Source organism: Lepidochelys kempii, chromosome 3, assembly GCF_965140265.1.
Source record: "Lepidochelys kempii isolate rLepKem1 chromosome 3, rLepKem1.hap2, whole genome shotgun sequence".
In the NCBI taxonomy this organism is placed as follows: domain Eukaryota; kingdom Metazoa; phylum Chordata; order Testudines; family Cheloniidae; genus Lepidochelys; species Lepidochelys kempii.
This window is the reverse complement of record NC_133258.1, coordinates 11,994,971-12,014,199: the sequence shown is the minus strand read 5'-3', so window position 1 is coordinate 12,014,199 and position 19,229 is coordinate 11,994,971. Positions and strand designations below refer to the sequence as shown.

General features: G+C 46.2%; 1 protein-coding gene across 27 annotated transcripts in view; it reads right to left on the bottom strand.

The window, feature by feature from the left end:
- The window catches only part of PKHD1 (PKHD1 ciliary IPT domain containing fibrocystin/polyductin), a 467,199-nt gene that overhangs the window by 108,742 nt on the left and 339,228 nt on the right, over positions 1-19,229 (bottom strand). For all 27 annotated transcript variants that reach the window (XR_012157892.1, XR_012157891.1, XR_012157890.1 and 24 more), the window contains one exon: positions 7,789-8,815. Coding sequence is in view for 20 of the 27 variants with exons in the window: in XM_073335719.1 (XP_073191820.1) it covers positions 7,789-8,815 (1,027 nt within the window). In the remaining 7 variants the exon portion in view is untranslated. The remainder of the gene's footprint in view (positions 1-7,788; positions 8,816-19,229) is intronic.

Below are 19,229 nucleotides of genomic sequence, written 5' to 3'. Positions count from 1 at the left end.
AAGGAAGGAGTAAATCATTTTGGGCAGGATTTTCCAAGGCACTTAAGAGATTTAGGCACCCAAATCCATTATTATCTGTATGTTGGTAATGCCCAGAAACCACAGCCATGGGTCAGAGCCCCATTGAGCTAGGTGCTGTACACATACATAAGAGGAAAAGAGAGTCCTTGCCCCAAAGAGATTACAGGCTAAATCAAAGTTCAGTGTGAGATGGACACCTAATTCTCCAGACTCTAATCCTGAACACTTCAGTGCTCAGCAATACCAGTGTCTATGAAACGTGCTCCCTTGATGCTACTTGGGGAGTCCCAACATTTCCTTTCACTGGATGGATCATTCCTAGAGAACAGCTACCAGCTGAGCATCCAGGAAAAGGGGAGACATTTTCTTCTGCCCAGGTCAATTTCCATGTTTAGTTGACTTTGAAAATGCAGCTAGTTCCAGTGGTCACGTGTACCAGTAAAGCCAGAAGGACTGAGCACAAACAGGACAACTGGATCTCATCTGAATGATCCAAAGAGCCCCTCAATGACAACTGGCAAAGGGTTTACTGTTCTGTAACAGCAACTCCTGACAGGCCTGACAAACTCACTACACCTAGCATGTTGCTTTCATAGTGTTTATCCATAAAGAATGTCATGTGAGGTATTCAGTACAAGCTGGGGTTTCAGCCAGACAAAGGATGTACGTTCACCTGTCTCCCTCAGTTCACATGTAAATTAAAAGTATTGTAAACCAACACGATGGAAGCCCAATTTGCATTAGAAAGCAACATGAGGATGTGAAGTCAACTTGGAGCCAGCACACTAGGGACTATGCCACCAGGGATCATCTTGACTCTGCGGACAAACAATGATGGTGGGGAATATAAGGGGGAGGCAAAAAGACACCACTTGATCCTGCCCCTGACGAAGGAATTAGGCTCTGTGATAAGATTAATGAAAATGGGATCTCCGTCAGCCCTGGTTGGAAAAGAAATGTGTGGTGAGACAAGACTGCTTTTAGGCAGATAGTTAGCCTGTTAAAGTTAAGTTTAGTCTCTAGAAAGCATGTACCGATTTTATTTTATATGTAACTCACACACCTCTAGGTTATACTGTTCTGTCCCATTGCAGGGGGAGGAGGAGGCGGAGAGAGAGAGAGAGTGAACGAGAGTGCGCACGCACAAGACATTGGACTTTTAGCTCATGTGGTAGAGGCTCATACACTAAGCTCTAGAGGCCCCAGGTTCTATCCTGCCCGCTGACGACCAGGGTCTGTCGGCGTTAGACTTACTCACTATTTCTCAAACCTTAATCGTTGTCAATAAACTTATGATTGTTTTCACTATAAATATAACTCAGCGCTGTGGTGTTATACAAGAACTGATCCTCATTTGAATCAGACAAACTGGTGTGTACACTCTGCCCTTGGGGATAGCAAACCTGGTATTTCTGTGAATAACCAGTGACAAGGGCTGGATGTCACAAGGGAATGCTTCAAAGGGGGCTTGAGGACTGGAGTGTGTCTATTGTTAACCTGCAATGCAAAGTGATATTGTGGGATGCAGCAACCAGATCTTTCACTCCAGTCTAATTCCATCACCAGTCCTAGCCTCCTGAAAGGGGCGGGGAGGAATGAGGGCAGGGCCACATTCTTTCTGCAGACCACACTGGGCAGCAGAGTTGGGACAGCACATGGGGGAGCGTACACCCCTCCTTTCCAAGGGTGTGGCAGGAGCACCCCGAGTCAGGTATGCTATCTCTAGGAGCCCCTGCCAGGGCAGTGGGACTCCACTCCCCCACTGGCCACGTGCAGTGGCTTCAATCCACAACCTAACCCTAAATATTTTTAACTACCTTTTCCCTCCATACAGTCACTTTGATGAAAGGCACTAAAATGACAGCGCTGGAGTCCACAGTCCTCCACGCATCCATAGACCTAGTGCAGCACGGGCAGCAGCAGGACAAGCATCCCCTACGTTGCCCCCACCACTGTGCCCCTGATCTGTGAAGACCAGCTTTAGTGGGGAGAGGAGGGTGATGGTTCAGGTGTGGTGGCCACTCTGTCCTTGGCTTCTCTGCTGAAAATGCCATCAAGGAAGCCAGTGAACATGGAGGGGGGGGTGTCATAAATATAAAGGGAAGGGTAAACCCCTTTAAAATCCCTCCTGGCCAGAGGAAAAATCCTCTCACCTGTAAAGGGTTAAGAAGCTAAAGGTAACCTCGCTGGCACCTGACCAAATGACCAATGAGGAGACAAGATACTTTCAAAAGCTGGGAGGAGGGAGAGAAACAAAGGGTCTGTGTCTGTCGGTATGCTGCTTTTGTCGGGGATAGACCAGGAATGGAGTCTTAGAACTTTTAGTAAGTAATCTAGCTAGGTATGTGTTAGATTATGATTTCTTTAAATAGCTGAGAAAAGAACTGTGCTGAATAGAATGACTATTTCTGTCTGTGTATCTTTTTTGTAACTTAAGGTTTTGCCTAGAGGGATTCTCTATGTTTTGAATCTAATTACCCTGTAAGGTATTTACCCTCCTGATTTTACAGAGGTGATTCCTTTACTTCTATTTCTATTAAAAGTCTTCTTGTAAGAAAACTGAATGCTTTTTCATTGTTCTCAGATCCAAGGGTTTGGGTCTGTGGTCACCTATTCAAATTGGTGAGGATTTTTACCAAACCTTTCCCAGGAAGTGGGGTGCAAGGGTTGGGAGGATTTTGGGGGGAAAGACGTGTCCAAACTACGTTTCCCAGTAAACCCAGTTTGAGTTTGGTGGTGGCAGTGGATATTCCAAGGAAAAAGGATAAAATTAATTTGTATCTTGGAGAAGTTTTAACCTAAGCTGGTAAAAGTAAGCTTAGGAGGTTTTCATGCAGGTCCCCACATCTGTACCCTAGAGTTCAGAGTGGGGGAGGAACGTGGATGCTTGTCCAATAAACACTGGGCTGAGACCCCCTCCAATTCATTTCACACACAGCCCATGAGATGGTCACAGCTTTCAGTCATCACAGAACTGGGATGAATCTGAAAGGCTCCATATTCATTACAGCCCAGTGAGCCATAACTTGAAGGTTTATTTTTTAAACTGTAACATTACTTCTATGGCTATTACGCCATTTGCCACAGCAATGTACTCTCTCTCTCCATCTCTCTTCCATATTATAGGCATCACCTATAGTTAAGATTGAATGACACCTTCCATTATAAGACACTGTTTTCAGTTCTTTATAACTTCACCAAATTAACGGTCTGTGCTGAAATTTCTCAGTCCGTGTGACAAAATTCTTACCGTTGTTTGGTTGACGTGCTATGTCATCTCTGAGCTTTGAAGCAGGGACCTAAATTTGTCCAGGGAGTTGCCTTGATGTCAGGGGTTATGTCTTTTGCTGTCCTCATGAAAATTTGACCAAGCTGAACCCAGTTATGAGCCTGACTCCATCTGTCACTCAGGACTGCAGAGGCTCCGCAGGAATTCCCCTGCAATTGCTCCTCCTGGCTATCGGAGGGTACTGTGGTGCCAGGCACCAGAACAGGGGGTAAGCTTACTGTCTCTCCTGCACTCTCCAGGCTCCCACTGCTGGCACCCAGACAGTGTAGAGGAGAAGCAGAAAGCAGCTGGAGTCAAATGCACAGGGGTAAGAAGCTGGGCCTTGGGGGCGGTAAGAGAGGAGACTGGGGCAAGGGGCAGGAGGGTTGGGGGAGACTGGGATGAAGAGGCAAGGGGGAGGATTCGAAGCAGGAAGGGCTGGGATGAGAAGCCAGGGCAAAGGGGACTGAGATGGGGAGTCAGGGGCAGGGGTGGGACTGGGATGGGGAGGAGGCTGAGGCTGGGAGTTGCCTGAGGAGCCATGGGGATTAGGGAGGGAAACTGAGTTGTCAAACCAAGGTGGGGGGACTGGGATGAAGAGCTGAGGGGCGTGGGAGGGGCTGGCAGAGCCACGGGCAGAAGGGGGAGATTTGGGTGGGGACACAAGTCGAAAGGTCTGTTACAGACAGACCCCTGAGACACTCCCCTGAGAACTTAGAATGGAACCTCAGATTGCTGAGTCTCAATATTCCTCCACTGTCAGCAAATAACTGAGAAACCCACTGGAAAAACGTGTGTCTCATCTCCCTCTAGTGGCTGGCCCTCATACAGGATGATAACCTACCACTGCTATCAGCAACGCCACTAGCTCAAGTGGTTCTAAACCTGCTAATGAACTATGTGGGAGTCCTGGTGGGTCCATATGATGGACTTTCCATTTTTTAAAAAAGCCTAAGAAATTACACACAGTAGGAATATAAAATATTAAATGGCTAACCGATAAGTATTAGTCTTACCGTTAATATATTGTAGCTAATGTTTAAAACAGATTGGCAGCAGCTCCAATCCCGGGCCTGATTGTGCAGGACCGGACAGCAGCCCCGGACCCTGATCCCCACTGTGTGGGGCCAGGCGACGGCCCACGATTGGATTCCTGCCACATGGGGGCAGGCAGCAGACTCCGACCTCTGTTGTGCAGGGCCAGGTGGCAGCCCCCAACCTGGAACCCCACCAGGCGAGGCCAGGAGGCAGATCCCTATCCCCGCTGGGCATGGCTGTGCAGCAGCACCAGCCCCAGCCCCCTGACATGTGGGGCCGGGCGGCAGTCCCCAGACCCGGACCCCTGGTGTGCAGGGCTGGGCAGCCGCCCCGACTGGATCCCTGCTACAGGGGCTGGGCGGCAGACCCCAACCCCTGGTGGGCAGGGCTGAGCAGCAGCCCCTGGCCTGGATCCCACCATGCAGGGCCAACCTGCAGACCCTGACCCCTGCCGCGTGGTTCTGTAGGGGGTGGGCAGCAGCCCTGATCCCAGACCCTGACCCCTGTCATGTTAATAATTAATTCACAATGTGCAGATGCATTATGACACAGGCTTTAACTACATACTATTATTTCCACAGAACCCCTGCCTCATTCAGTGCCAAGGATTCACTGAATGAGCAGCTCTGCAATATTTTGCTTTATCCACTTTGCTCAATGAGTGGCCCCAGGCCTTATTTATTGTGCACTATGCAAACCCTGCTCTGAAGACAGAATAATTTATTTCCATGTGTGTGCATGCATGCACGCACACACACACACACACACACACACACTCTCTTGGTATACAAGTATATTACTATTGTGCTTTCTCTGTCTTCCATGTAGCTATTAGCTGTCATCTCCCTCTCTCCTTGGTGAATCAGGAAGCAGCAGAATGAACTGACCCACATGTATCCGATGAAGTGAGCTGGAGCTCACGAAAGCTCATGCTCAAATAAATTGGTTAGTCTCTAAGGTGCCACAAGTCCTCCTGTTCCTTTTGCGGATACAGACGGACACGGCTGCTACTCTGAAACCTGACCCTAAAAAAGCAGTCAAATTGAAACCACATAAAGAAACGAGACAAATTATTTAAAATAGGTCTTGTCAGTATGATAAATAGTTCTGCTGTTGTAACCCACACACCTTCTGGGTGAGGTGTTCTGTCCCATCGAGTGGCACTGAGACCACTCAGAGCGAGAGATTAATGAGTCTCCTCTACATCCTTAACTAAGAGCCAATTGGCTTTTAGTTCATGCGGTAGAAGCTCATGCACTAAGCTCCAGAGGTCCCCGGTTCAATGCTGATGACCAGGGTCTGTCGGCATTACACTGTTATGCAGAGCTGTTGCTGCTAGGGTCCCCAGGGCTACCTTTAGCCATTTCCTTGTGAGTTGTGAACAGGGAGTCCCAATCTCTGTTGCCCAAAGCTTTGCGAAGCAGGGAGAACTGGGGGTCTGACATTGCAGGGCTGTTGGCCATGTGCTGGTGTAGGCTGTTAAATCTGCCCTAGAGATCTCTGAATCTCATTTGTTTCTGCAGAACACAGGTGTGGAAGAAAATTTCCCCCGTTGTGTGGAAAAATACACAATCTCTCATTATCCCAACCCCATTATCCCTGCCTGTGCTGGTGTGTATTGTCTAGACTCTAATGAGGGACAGACAGAGGGGATATTACATGTCCCAACAGGAAATATCTGATTTAATTTTACAGGTTAGCCAGGGCCTTATTATATCACAAGTGTCAAAGCCACAAGTGATGCCATAAAGTCTAAGACTGATGGGGAGTAATAAATAACACTACAGAGGAACCCAAGTGGTGAAGGACAAATACCTTCCTTAAGTTTGATAGTGTTTGTGTAACCCACTGGTGAGTGTGTGTCACAGATCCCCTTCTGTAGGATCAGGCCCTAATTTAGGGCCTGTCCCTGAAGATCCTTATTATTGGATCTTACTATTGAGTAGTTCCACTGATATCACTGAGATTGCCTATGGGAGTTAATACTACTCCCAGTAGTAAGTGTTTGCAGGAATGAGCTTTTAGACATAAACCTGAGAGGAAAATCTTACAGACTTTAAAAGAAAATAATATCCTTTCTATATGTGTTCTGAGTCACCCTGTAGAATTTAGTGAATCATCCTATAGAATTTAATAGTGAATTAAATCCTTGATCTATAGGCTAGTTTTAAAAAAAAAATACAGTAACAAACACCTATGAAAAGGATCTCATTTTGTATAAAATTGTATAGGTTTTTAGAGTAATTTCTATAGAATCCTATTACATTTATATAGATTCCTACTAGTTAAAGCCCTATTGCTTTCTACAGGTTCTATAGAGCTTGCACAGTGAGGGGTGGCAGTACAGAAACAGAATGGGGAGAGGATATGGGAGATACAGAAATGTATCATCATCTAATATGCTTTACCCTTAAATACACACCCTCAGAGATCTTCTTTGTTTCCGTTGCTGGTGGGTTATTTCAATTAAATATTACAGTGGGCAAGCTGTGCCACCCCAGGAGCACCCAGCCAAAGGAATTGTGATGCAGAGAGTTATAATTTCTTCTCTGCTCCACAGGGGGAATAATCTGTGTCAGATCATTACGAGGCCCAGATTACACCTTTCCTGCCCCGGCTCAGTTCCATTGGCTGGTGTTTGGAAAGGAGAAAAGCTGAGGTTCTGTTCCCCTCTCCCTACCCATGTGTGTGGCGGGGCAGGGGTGGGACTAGTGCCCACGCAGGGCCTGCTCTCCCTTCACACACACAGACAGGTGGTGTGGGTGGCATGCACATGGCAGTAACAGATGGGCTCTGTCTATTACAGCCCCAGCTAACTACCTCTCAAGCTACAGTAGCTCATGCTTTTAGCTCTGGAGACCCCTGGTTCAGTCCTCAGTATGTCGCCCAAAATGGCAGCCATGACATTTACGCGTGGGTATCTTTCAGACTTGCATTATGTTGGCGCTGTTCTTTCCACCCTGAGCAAACACAGCTAATCGGTCGCCTCCCAAGGCTCTATTCTACTCATGGCAGTCACGATAAGCACATGTATCTGTGTTTGCATCATCAGGGCCTAAATTTCTAAGCTTTTCAGGACAGGAGCCTGTCATTTTTTCCTCTATTCACACCGTACCCATCTCTGGCACTGTGTCAATAAATGAATACCATGCATATGTTTAATAGATTTTAAGGCTGGAAGGGACCATTATGATCATCTAGTCTGGCCTCCTACAGAATGCAGGTCAGAGCATTTCACCTGGCAGCTTCTGCATCCAGACCAACTGCTTCTGGTTGGACTAGGGCATATTTTTAAGAAAGACATCAAGTCTTGATTTGAGACCTCTGAGTGATGGAGAATTTAATACCTCTCATGGTAAGCTGTTCCAGTGGTTAAATACCCTCATTTAAACTATTAATGTCTTAAAATAATAAATAATCATAAATGAGCTTTGAAGGATACATACAAGTAACTCACTTACCCGGCACTGCCCCCTGGTGGTGATGACAAAGCAGATTGTGTCACCATTAAAGTATCAATTGGTAACTCCAGGGCTCGCTGAAGATCCCCAGTCTGCTGAGCGTTGATAACAGTGCTGGCCAAGCTCTTCAACCTGTCGCTCGACAAGGAGGGAACAAGCTTATTTCTGAAAAGGCCTGGTGGGTCTCCAATTTCAATGATCAACACTCTTAATGGGGTAACGGCACGAGATGACTGCAGAACCCAAATGCTGGCTGCTCCTCTACGGGTTTTCTCCCAGCCAGCCCTGCTACAAAAGGCTGTGCAAGATGTCATGGGAGGGCACTGACGCCTCCTCTTGCCGACATTGTCTGAGATAACCTTTAATGTGCTCTCGCTTCCTGATGCACTCTGAACTATTCTGACATGAACGTGTTCAATCTTCAAGAAATCAGCCAGGTGATGGACCACCCTTCTTTGACCCTCCTCTCCAATGGTCTCAGCAATGGTAAAAGCAATGTGAAGGGAATAGCTGGTGTATATTTCTATGGGGTCATCTCCATGAAGGAGGACGTAGAGAAGGTTGTTCTCAAAGCTGAAGGAGTGGGTGCCTGCCATGGCATTAGTTAAGAAAGCGCTGGAAGAAGATGAGGCTAGTGGAATGTAATTCCCATTCATGAAAACATGAAGGCTACGCGGTTCATCGTAGAAGATGGCTATGAGAAGTCTGGTAGAGTTTTGACCACTGATGAGGCGGAGTCTTAAGCTTGGAGGTGTTAGACCAGCAAAGCAAACCTTAGTCAGCTTGTTGGATGGCAAGACCGAATAGAAAGCCCTTGGATGTTCTGAAGGACAGCAAGATACATGTGAAACTGCATTACTGAAAGCCTCCACAAAACTGCCAGTCACTGATACCACTGGAGATGACCTCCTTCCGTCTGCTTCAGTGTCCAAGCTTTCTAGGATCACGAGTGCATGGTCTGTGTCTTTGCAGAAGTAGCCTTGCGTAGAGGGCTTGTAGATGCACTTTGTGTCTTCTCTGTAAATGCCTGTTTAACAACAAATAAATAAATAAAGGGGTGGGCTGATCTGCCATTTCTACACGCTGTGCTGTACCTGCTTATTTGCATGGTACACCTTTCTGTGTGATGCTGGTACGTGTGAAGATGCAAGGAGCTGTTTCTCTCAGATGTCCTGGTTAGCAGGGCAGCAAACTTTGCCATGAATTTGGTATTCTTTGTGAAGCTCCTTTACGTCTGACATGAATAACAACCTTGCTTTCTCCTCTCCCCTCCCCAGCAATCCTTTCAACTGAGGTGGATTGTGTCACAAACATAGCCCATAGTAAGGGGCAGTTCATTGTTGTGCAATTCCAGGAGCATCCAAGGGAAGGAACTGTGGTTCCTGTTCCCTCTCTGCTACAGGGAGGTAGTAATTTGGAACTGCAGTAAATTATTACTCTCTTCCTCCCTGCTCTTGCACAAGATAGCTGTGCATGTTGCCACGTGCTCTGGAGATGGGGTATGCAGTGACCCTTACTGAAGTACACCTGGATCCAACACTGTACCCTGCACTGGGCATAAAGATGGGAGTCTTCTTCCCCTTGGTACCCCTATGTGAATGTGCAGTCTGAGCTACAATCTAGCTCACTGCATTCAGCTTCCTGGCTTCTGGCTTTGGGGATTGGTCCTGCTTTGAGCACGGGGTTGGACTAGATGACCTCCTGAGGTCCCTTCCAACCCTGATAGTCTATGACACTATGATTCTCAGCAACATTACAAAGTTGGGGGGAAATAAGCTACTTATTAAGAAAAAAAAAGTTTGTTAGAGGCATAAAAGAAGAGGCTGAAAAGACTGGGACAATTTAGCCTTAAATAAGATCTTCATTAAAGTAAACAAAGAATGGGACAATGAAACGAAAAGAGTGCTCCTCTTCACCTTTCACCACAGTATGAGAATGAGGCGACACCTGCTGCCAGGCCACAGGTCAAATGAAGGAAAGGAAATGGCACTTTGTGGTGTGAAAAGTAGCACTCCAGAACTCAGGGCTGCAGGATATCATGAAGCCTAATCAAGTGGGGATTACCATATATCTTCATGACAGGTTTCAGAGTAACAACTGTGTTAGTCTGTATTCGCAAAAAGAAAAGGAGGACTTGTGGCACCTTAGAGACTAACCAATTTATTTGAGCATAAGCTTTCGTGAGCTACAGCTCACTTCATCGGATGCATACTGTGGAAACTGCAGAAGACATTATATACACAGAGACCATGAAACAATACCTCCTCCCACCCCACTCTCCTGCTGGTAATAGCTTATCTCCTTACAATGTGTATGATAATCAAGTTGGGCCATTTCCAGCACAAATCCAGGTTTTCTCACCCTCCGCCCCCCCCCCCCACAAACTCACTCTCCTGCTGGTAATAGCCCATCCAAAGTGACCACTCCCCCTACAATGTGCATGATAATCAAGGTGGGCCATTTCCAGCACAAATCCAGGTTTTCTCACCCCCCACCCCCATACACACACAAACTCACTCTCCTGCTGGTAATAGTTCATCCAAAGTGACCACTCTCCCTACAATGTGCATGATAATCAAGGTGGGCCATTTCCAGCACAAATCCGGGGCCTCTCCTTCCGCCCCTCCACCCCCATGAACATGATACAGTTCTGTGGTGACCTAGAATCCTATTTTCGACGTCTCCGACTCAAGGAATATTTCCAAAATACCTCTGAACAACATACTAATCCACAGAGGCCTCCCTACCAACATTACAAAAAGAAGGATTCTAGGTGGACTCCTCCTGAAGGTTGAAACAGCAGACTGGACTTCTACATAGAGTGCTTCCGCTGATGTGCACGGGCTGAAATTGTGGAAAAGCAGCATCACTTGCCCCATAACCTCAGCCGTGCAGAACACAATGCCATCCACAGCCTCAGAAACAACTCTGACATCATAATCAAAAAGGCTGACAAAGGAGGTGCTGTTGTCACCATTAATAGGTCGGAATATGAACAAGAGGCTGCTCGGCAGCTCTTCAACACCATTTTCTACAAGCCATTACCCTATGATCCCACTGAGAGTTACCAAAAGCAACTACAGCATTTGCTCAAGAAACTTCCTGAAAAAGCACAAGATCAAATCCGCACAGACACACCCCTGGAACCCCGACCTGGGATATTCTATCTACTACCTAAGATCCATAAACCTGGAAATCCTGGGCGCCCCATCATCTCAGGCATTGGCACCCTGACAGCAGGACTGTCTAGCTATGTAGACTCCCTCCTCAGGCCCTACGCTACCAGCACTCCCAGCTACCTTCGAGACACCACTGACTTCCTGAGGAAACTACAATCCATCGGTGATCTTCCTGAAAACACCATCCTGGCCACTATGGATGTAGAAGCCCTCTACACCAACATTCCACACAAAGATGGACTACAAGCCGCCAAGAACACTATCCCCGATAATGTCACGGCTAACCTAGTGGCTGAACTTTGCGACTTTATCCTTACCCATAACCATTTTACATTTGGGGACAATGTATACCTTCAGATCAGCGGCACTGCTATGGGTACCCGCATGGACCCACAATATGCCAACATTTTTATGGATGAATTAGAACAACGCTTCCTCAGCTCTCGTCTCCTAACACCCCTACTCTACTTGCGCTATATTGATGACATCTTCATCATCTGGACCCATGGAAAAGAAGCCCTTGAGGAATTCCACCATGATTTCAACAGTTTCCATCCCACCATCAACCTCAGCCTGGTCCAGTCCACACAAGAGATCCACTTCCTGGACACTACAGTGCTAATAAACAATGGTCACATAAACACCACCCTATACTGGAAACCTACTGACCGCTATTCCTACCTACATGCCTCCAGCTTTCACCCTAACCACACCACACGATCCATCGTCTACAGCCAAGCTCTGCGATACAACCGCATTTGCTCCAACCCCTCAGACAGAGACAAACACCTACAAGATCTCTATCAAGCATTCTTACAACTACAATACCCACCTGCGGAAGTGAAGAAACAGATTGATAGAGCCAGAAGAGTTCCCAGAAGTCACCTACTACAGGACAGACCTAACAAAGAAAATAACAGAACACCACTAGCCGTCACCTTCAGCCCCCAACTGAAACCCCTCCACTAACCCAGGAACCTATCCTTGCAACAAAGCCCGTTGCCAACTGTGCCCACATATCTATTCAGGGGACACCATCACAGGGCCTCATAACATCAGCCACACTATCAGAGGCTCGTTCACCTGCACATCCACCAATGTGATATATGCCATCATGTGCCATCATGTGCCAGCAATGCCCCTCTGCCATGTACATTGGTCAAACTGGACAGTCTCTACGTAAAAGAATAAATGGACACAAATCAGATATCAAGAATTATAACATTCATAAACCAGTCAGAGAACACTTCAATCTCTCTGGTCACGCAATTACAGACATGAAGATCGCTATCTTAAAACAAAAAAACTTCAAATCCAGACTCCAGCGAGAAACTGCTGAATTGGAATTCATTTGCAAATTGGATACTATTAATTTAGGCTTAAATAGAGACTGGGAGTGGCTAAGTCATTATGCAAGGTAGTCTATTTCCCCTTGTTTTTTCCTCCCCCCCCCCCCCGACGTTCTGGTTAAACTTGGATTTATGCTGGAAATGGCCCACCTTGATTATCATACACATTGTAAGGAGAGTGGTCAGTTTGGATGAGCTATTACCAGCAAGAGAGTGAGTTTGTGTGTGTGGCGGGGGGGAGGGGGAGAAAACCTGGATTTGTGCTGGAAATGGCCCACTTTGATTATCATGCACATTGTAGGGAGAGTGGTCACTTTGGATAAGCTATTACCAGCAGGAGAGTGAGTTTGTGTGTGTGTGTTTTTGGGGGGGAGGGTGTGAGAAAACCTGGATATTTGCTGGAAATGGCCCACCTTGATTATCATACACATTGTAAAGAGAGTGGTCACTTTGGATGGGCTATTACCAGCAGGAGAGTGAATTTGTGTGTGGGGGGGCAGAGGGTGAGAAAACCTGGATTTGTGCTGGAAATGGCCCAACTTGATTATCATATACATTGTAAGGAGAGTGATCACTTTAGATAAGCTATTACCAGCAGGAGCGTGGGGTGGGAGGAGGTATTGTTTCATGGTCTCTGTGTATATAATGTCTTCTGCAGTTTCCACAGTATGCATCCGATGAAGTGAGCTGTAGCTCACGAAAGCTTATGCTCAAATAAATTGGTTAGTCTCTAAGGTGCCACAAGTCCTCCTTTTCTTTTTGCATATATCTTCACGTAGAAGCCACCCTTGATTCATTTAGTGGCTGCTTTAGGCCCTGATGCTACAAACCCTTACATAAATCAGCGGGACATGACTCAGGTAAAGTTACTCAGACACAGGAGTGTTTTCCGGACTGGGCCCTCGCGGTGCACGCCATAGAGGAAAATGATGAAATTACATCGACATCAGCCTTGATTTAATGTGGTCAGGAGACGAGGTGAAAGTGAAATTAGAATCAGGCCCTCTGCATGGGAGCAGCTATTTTTAGATATCCATCCACCACCTTCTTTTCCAGGCTCACCAGCACAGGCGCTTTACCAACAACGTGTGGGGGGAGGGGAAGAACAGCAGCTTCACCGAAACAGCAGAAATAGAAGAGCTGCACAAAAACGTTTTTTTTTTTTGTTGCCATCCCAGAGCGCAAAGAACATGCACTGTAGAGCAGGCAACCCATAAATCCTGACAGATCTCATCATTTGCTCTCCTGGAAACAGCCGAGTCATCCCCCTCCTCCCTGGTGCCATTTCACTTGTCTACGAATAGGCCTTGCTTGTATTTTGTCATCCCCAGGACTTTCCCTTTGCTCTGCTCCTTTCTTCCGCAAGCAGGTTTGTGGCGTCTCAGTTGGCTCCCCGCAAACGCCCTCCCTTCCTTTCTTCCAAATGGCCTTATCTGCCAGTCACAATTGCTGTGGCCTGCAATTTCGATCACTTTTAAATGAAACCCATGCTGGCCTTGGTAATCATAATGTCATTTACAATTTACCACAAAACACGTTTATTCAGTTAGTAGCACATTGGAGAAAGAGAACTCCATATGAACTCGCTGCTGACGGCCTAATCTGATTATTTCCTCATGAAAATCCAAGCAGGGGTGCTTGTAAAAGGGGGCTGAAAGGAGAAGGGAAAAGTGAGGCCTGGTCACAGCTGACTCTCATAATCAATGCAAATAGATAAGTGACACAGCGTGTCAAGGGCAGCAGCTAATCCGCCCTGGGGCTTTGCTCTAAAAAAGGCCAGAATGGACAAGACTTAATAAATACTGAGTGACCACTGAATATTGAGCTGACATGCTATTTACATTGGAGATGAACAATAACAGTGATAAATTCCAGAAGCCCTCCTTCTTAATGGCTGATATTAGATATTGTGTGTGTGTGAGAAAGTGACAGACAGAAGTATGTGTTTCAGAGTAGAAGCCGTGTTAGTCTGTATCCGCAAAAAGAAAAGGAGGACTTGTGGCACCTTAGAGACTAACCAATTTATTTGAGCATAAGCTTTCGTGAGCTACAGCTCACTTCATCGGATGCATTCAGTGGAAAATACAGTGGGGAGATTTATATCCACAGAGAACATGAAACAATGCGTGTTACCATACACACTGTAACGAGAGTGATCAGGTAAGGTGAGCTATTACCAGCAGAAAGAAAAGGAGTACTTGTGGCACCTTAGAGTATTCCTTTTCTTTTTGCGAATACAGACTAACACAGCTGCTACTCTGAAACCTGTCTATTACCAGCAGGAGAACCGGGAGGGGGCGGGGGGATGGGACCTTTTGTAGTGATAATCAAGGTGGGCCATTTCCAGCAGCTGACAAGAACGTCTGAGGAACAGCGGTGGCAGGGAATAAACATGGGAAAATGAAGTATGTGTGTGTGTGTCTGTGTGTTATATAGAGAGAAGTGTGTGTGTGGGAGAGGGACAGTGGACACGTGTGTCTGTGCGCATGTGTGAAATACAGAGAAATCGGGGGCGGGGGTTGCTTGCGTTGCCTATCTATTCACTTTATATCAGGCAGCAGATTCCCCTTCTTCAGATTCACAAACCATCGAATCACGTTGCTTATTGTATTTATTTATTTTAAACACTCAGGTTGCTTCCCGGGCTACTGACAAATATTAACTTTGTGTCAATATTTGTTCTTCCTGTCGTGAAATGAGGATTTTCCACCTCATTTCACATTGGAAAAGAAAAATACGCCGACGGGGGTCCTCTTTGCTTAGGGAAGGAAAAAACCCAACGTCTCGTATCTGTTATTTAGAAAAATGAATTCAGGAGAGAAGGGGGTTTTGTTTTTGTTCCTTTTTTTAAAAAGAGTATTTTTAAAATAGATGTTTTGTCTTGAAGGCACATTGAGTCCTTTGCAGCTCTCCTGTCCTTCCTCCATCTCCCAGTGCCAAAAAAATAAAATATGAAAAAAATTCTATATTTAAAATGGAATGAAATACAACAACATTAATGATTTTTCCCTTTGGGTTACCACCACCATTTCCTTCAAGAAGTTTTACCCATTTTGTGATAGATTTCACAATTCAGAGTACGAGGAAAATATAGGCGATTTTTGACCAAAACAAAAAAGGTGGCTTCAGGTGGTCTTTTTTTTTTTAAATCAAAATACAATAAAACGCCTGCAAATTTATTTCTGGCCGACTAAATTTGCCCCGTATGATTTTCTAATTTAACCGCAATTATGGCTATGCAAATATAATGTGACAAAGTTCCTCCTCTGCCTGGGTGGGTCCTGTGCTTATTGGCAGATTTGCTCGCCTCAGAGGTTCACAGCAGCCCTCGGTTTGGCCACTTTTGTGGCTCAAATCTGCCGTTCACTCAGTTAACCACATCACTGGCCAGCAGGGGGAAAGGAAGAAGAACAATCCCCGCAGTCTCTGCTGATCCACCTAGTGGATCGGGGAACAGGCCAGACACCTTCCCCTCTGGTGGAACCCACAGTCCAGTTCGACTCCTCCGGTATCAAGTAGGGAGTTGGGGGGATGGAGGGAATCCGGGCCCACCCTCTACTCCAGGTTCCAGTCAGGGCCCTGTGGATTGCAGCTGTCTACAGTGGCTCCTGGAACAGTTGCGTGACAGCTACAGCTACAACTCCCTAGGCTACTTCCCTATGGCCTCCCCCCCAGCACCTTCTTAATCCTCACCACAGGACCTTCCCCCTGATGTCTGATAATACTTGTACTTCTCAGTCTTCCAGTAGTACGCCTTCTCACTCTCAGCTTCTTGCGCCTCTTGCTCCCAGCTCCTCACACCACAAACTGAAGTGAGCTCCTTTTTAAACCCAGGTGCCCTGATTAGCCTGCCTTAATTGATTCTAGCAGCTTCCTGATTCGCTGCAGGTGTTCTAATCAGCCTGTCTGCCTTAATTGTTTCCAGAAAGTTCCTGATTCTGGCACCTTCCCTGTTACCTTACCCAGGGAAAAGGGACCTACTTAACCTGGGGCTAATATATCTGCCTTCTATCACTCTCCTGTCCCCCCCACCCTGGACTGACCCCCTTCAGCAAGCTCCCAGCTTTGTCCCATGCTACCTGCCCCATTTTGCCCCTTACAGCCTTTTTGCCCTCCCTTTTACCCCAGCACCTCGCTAGCTTCAGTTTGTTTGCCTGCCCCGCCCTTTTCCCTAAAAAAAAAAAAATCACTCCCCTGTAGCCATCTGGCCTGACCCTGTCACAATAAAAAGGAGTGGGGGATGGGATAGATGCCATGCTGCTTAGATATTGTGACTCACTAGCCTTGGGCAGCCAAGCACACATCTTTGCTGAAGAGGAAATATTTCTCAAAACTAGCTGGCCCCTTTTGACCTGCTGATGTCCAATTTTGAGACAAAAAGCCCAAAGTTAGGACCACAGAAATGTAACAGGACAGGGAAGTGAAATTAATGGGGGGTTAATATTTTTTGTTGCATAGAAACATAAATGATAGCCTCCTTTTCTTTATTCTGAATTTTCACTATCAGTAATTTACAAATTTAGGTACTGATCCTTCATTCTGATCCACACAGGCAGACTTTTATGCCTATCCAGAGTCCCACTGAAGCTAATGGCTACTGATCTTGCAAATCTATACCCAGGCAGGTGACTTTACTTATGTGAGTAATCCCATTGGTTTCAATGGAGGCACAAATTAGGCCAGTGCTGAGCCCTTTTTGAAAATCCCACTGTGTGTGTGTGTGTGTGTGCACGCGTGCATGGGAGTCTTTGTGTGCATAAGGACGTGTGATCATGTGAACTTGGGTATGCCTGCTATTTGAATATACTAGAGTGACTAAATCACGGATCTGCAACCTTTGGCATGCAGCCCGTCAGGGAAATCTGCTGGAGGGCTGGGATGGTTTGTTTACCTGCAGGGTCCGCAGTTTTGGCCAATCGCAGCTCCCACTGGCCGTGGTTCGCTGTTCCATGCCAATGGGGGCTGCAGGAAGCAGCATGGGCTGAGGGATGTGCTGGCTGCCGCTTCCTGCAGCCCCCATTGGCCTGGATCAGTGAACCACAGCCAGTAGGAGCTGCGATTAGCCGAACCTGCAGACGCTGCAGCTAAACAAACCGCGGATTTCCCCGATAGGCCGGATGCCAAAGGCTGACAATCCCTGGCCTAAATGATTGTGGAAGTGTATGTATTAATGCATAATTGAGCATGTGAGCATGAGTGAATGCATGTAATACGCACACAGTCTTGCACACACACACACATAAACACAAAATTATGTATTAACACAAGTACAAGTATTTTTATACTATCTATGGTATTTATGCGACTCCCAGCACCACAGTATCTGATCACCTCACACTCTAATTGATTTATCCTCACAACACCCTTGTGAGGTCAGGAAGTTTTGTTTATCCCCATTTCACAGAGATTAAGTTGCCCAAGATCACACAGAAAGTCTGTGGCAGCGTAGGGAGGTGACCCTTAGTTTCCCAAGACCTCGCCTAATGCCCTTACCACTGGACCACCCTTCCTCTCTAGTGAATTAATGAATACAAATATAATAATTGCTTTGGTCTGTTAATACTATATATTTTGTTTTTAAATGGGTGCATGCAATGATCTAGGCACACACATTATTATTTATGTTTTGCATTATTATTTGCATTATTCATATTATTATGTTTGACAGCAACACCTAAAGTCCTTGAACCCATTGTGCTGGGCACTGTACAAAGAGGATAAGCAATCCACCTAAATTAAGGATAACAATAAATGTTACCAATAAACTGGCAACAAATTATAAACTTTCCTACTTCCCAGTAACCCATCCAGATATATAAATTGCTCCCCACTTTGACCTAATCATACCCAGTCTAACTCACACTGTCCCAGAAAGCCTGGGAGAAGAGTGAGTCTGGACGTTCAACACATTTCAGAAGATGGGGCTTACAAAACAACAACAACAAAGAAATATTGCAAGAACACTGCGGCTGTTCCTTCATGCCTCAGGACTCTTCCCTCATGCCATAGACTGAAATAGCACAGTGGGTCTGCATTTCACCTCCATGGCCAGCCCATGGGCTTGAAGAGTAGATTGTATGCTCTTTGGGGCAAGGACTATCTTTTTGTTCTATGTGTGTACAGCGCCTAGCACATCTGGGTCCTGGTCCATAACTGGACTTCGTAGATGCTCCCAAAAAGAACAGGAGGACTTGTGGCACCTTAGAGATTAACAAATTTATTTGAGCATAAGCTTTCGAGAGCTACAGCTACAGCTCACTTCATCGGATGCTCCCGTAATGCAAACAGTAATAAGTATTCCATTCCCCCAACCCTGCTTGTTTTGCCACATACATCTCAAATAATTGGGCATTCTGTGGGGACAGAGGAAATTTCAGCCGCAGAAAAGATGCTAAAGAGGGAAAAATTCAAACAGAACCATCTTACTGCCTAAACTATCCTACCTTCGAAAAACAACCCTACAGTGAATAGAACAGTGCATTCCTCTTGTCTCTACCAACGCCTTTTCCCATTTGGTCTCCCCTCAAGTTATTCCTTCTTTCTCTTTAGCTGTATTTAAAGCCCAGAAGGATTTTTTTCCCCTCCTCCTCACCAATAACCTTGTCTACTGAGCATCAGACAAACGGATATCCATGGCTTAATTTAAAGGCAGGGGGCAGCAAACAGCATTCTTTATAAATACAATTCCAATCTCTGGCTCTCTCACCAAGGAATGATAAACCCATCACCTCTGCTGGAAAGCAGAGCGGTAATTTCATCAGATGCCAGACCTCAAAATGAATGCAGTTGTGCCATTCACTGCTCTGAGCAGTGGATATAATGAGATTTGAATGGGAAGTCCCGGACACAATAAATCTGTGCCATATGTGACCATTTCCTGTGTCAGTTCCTTTCTCACAAGGAGTGGAGGCTT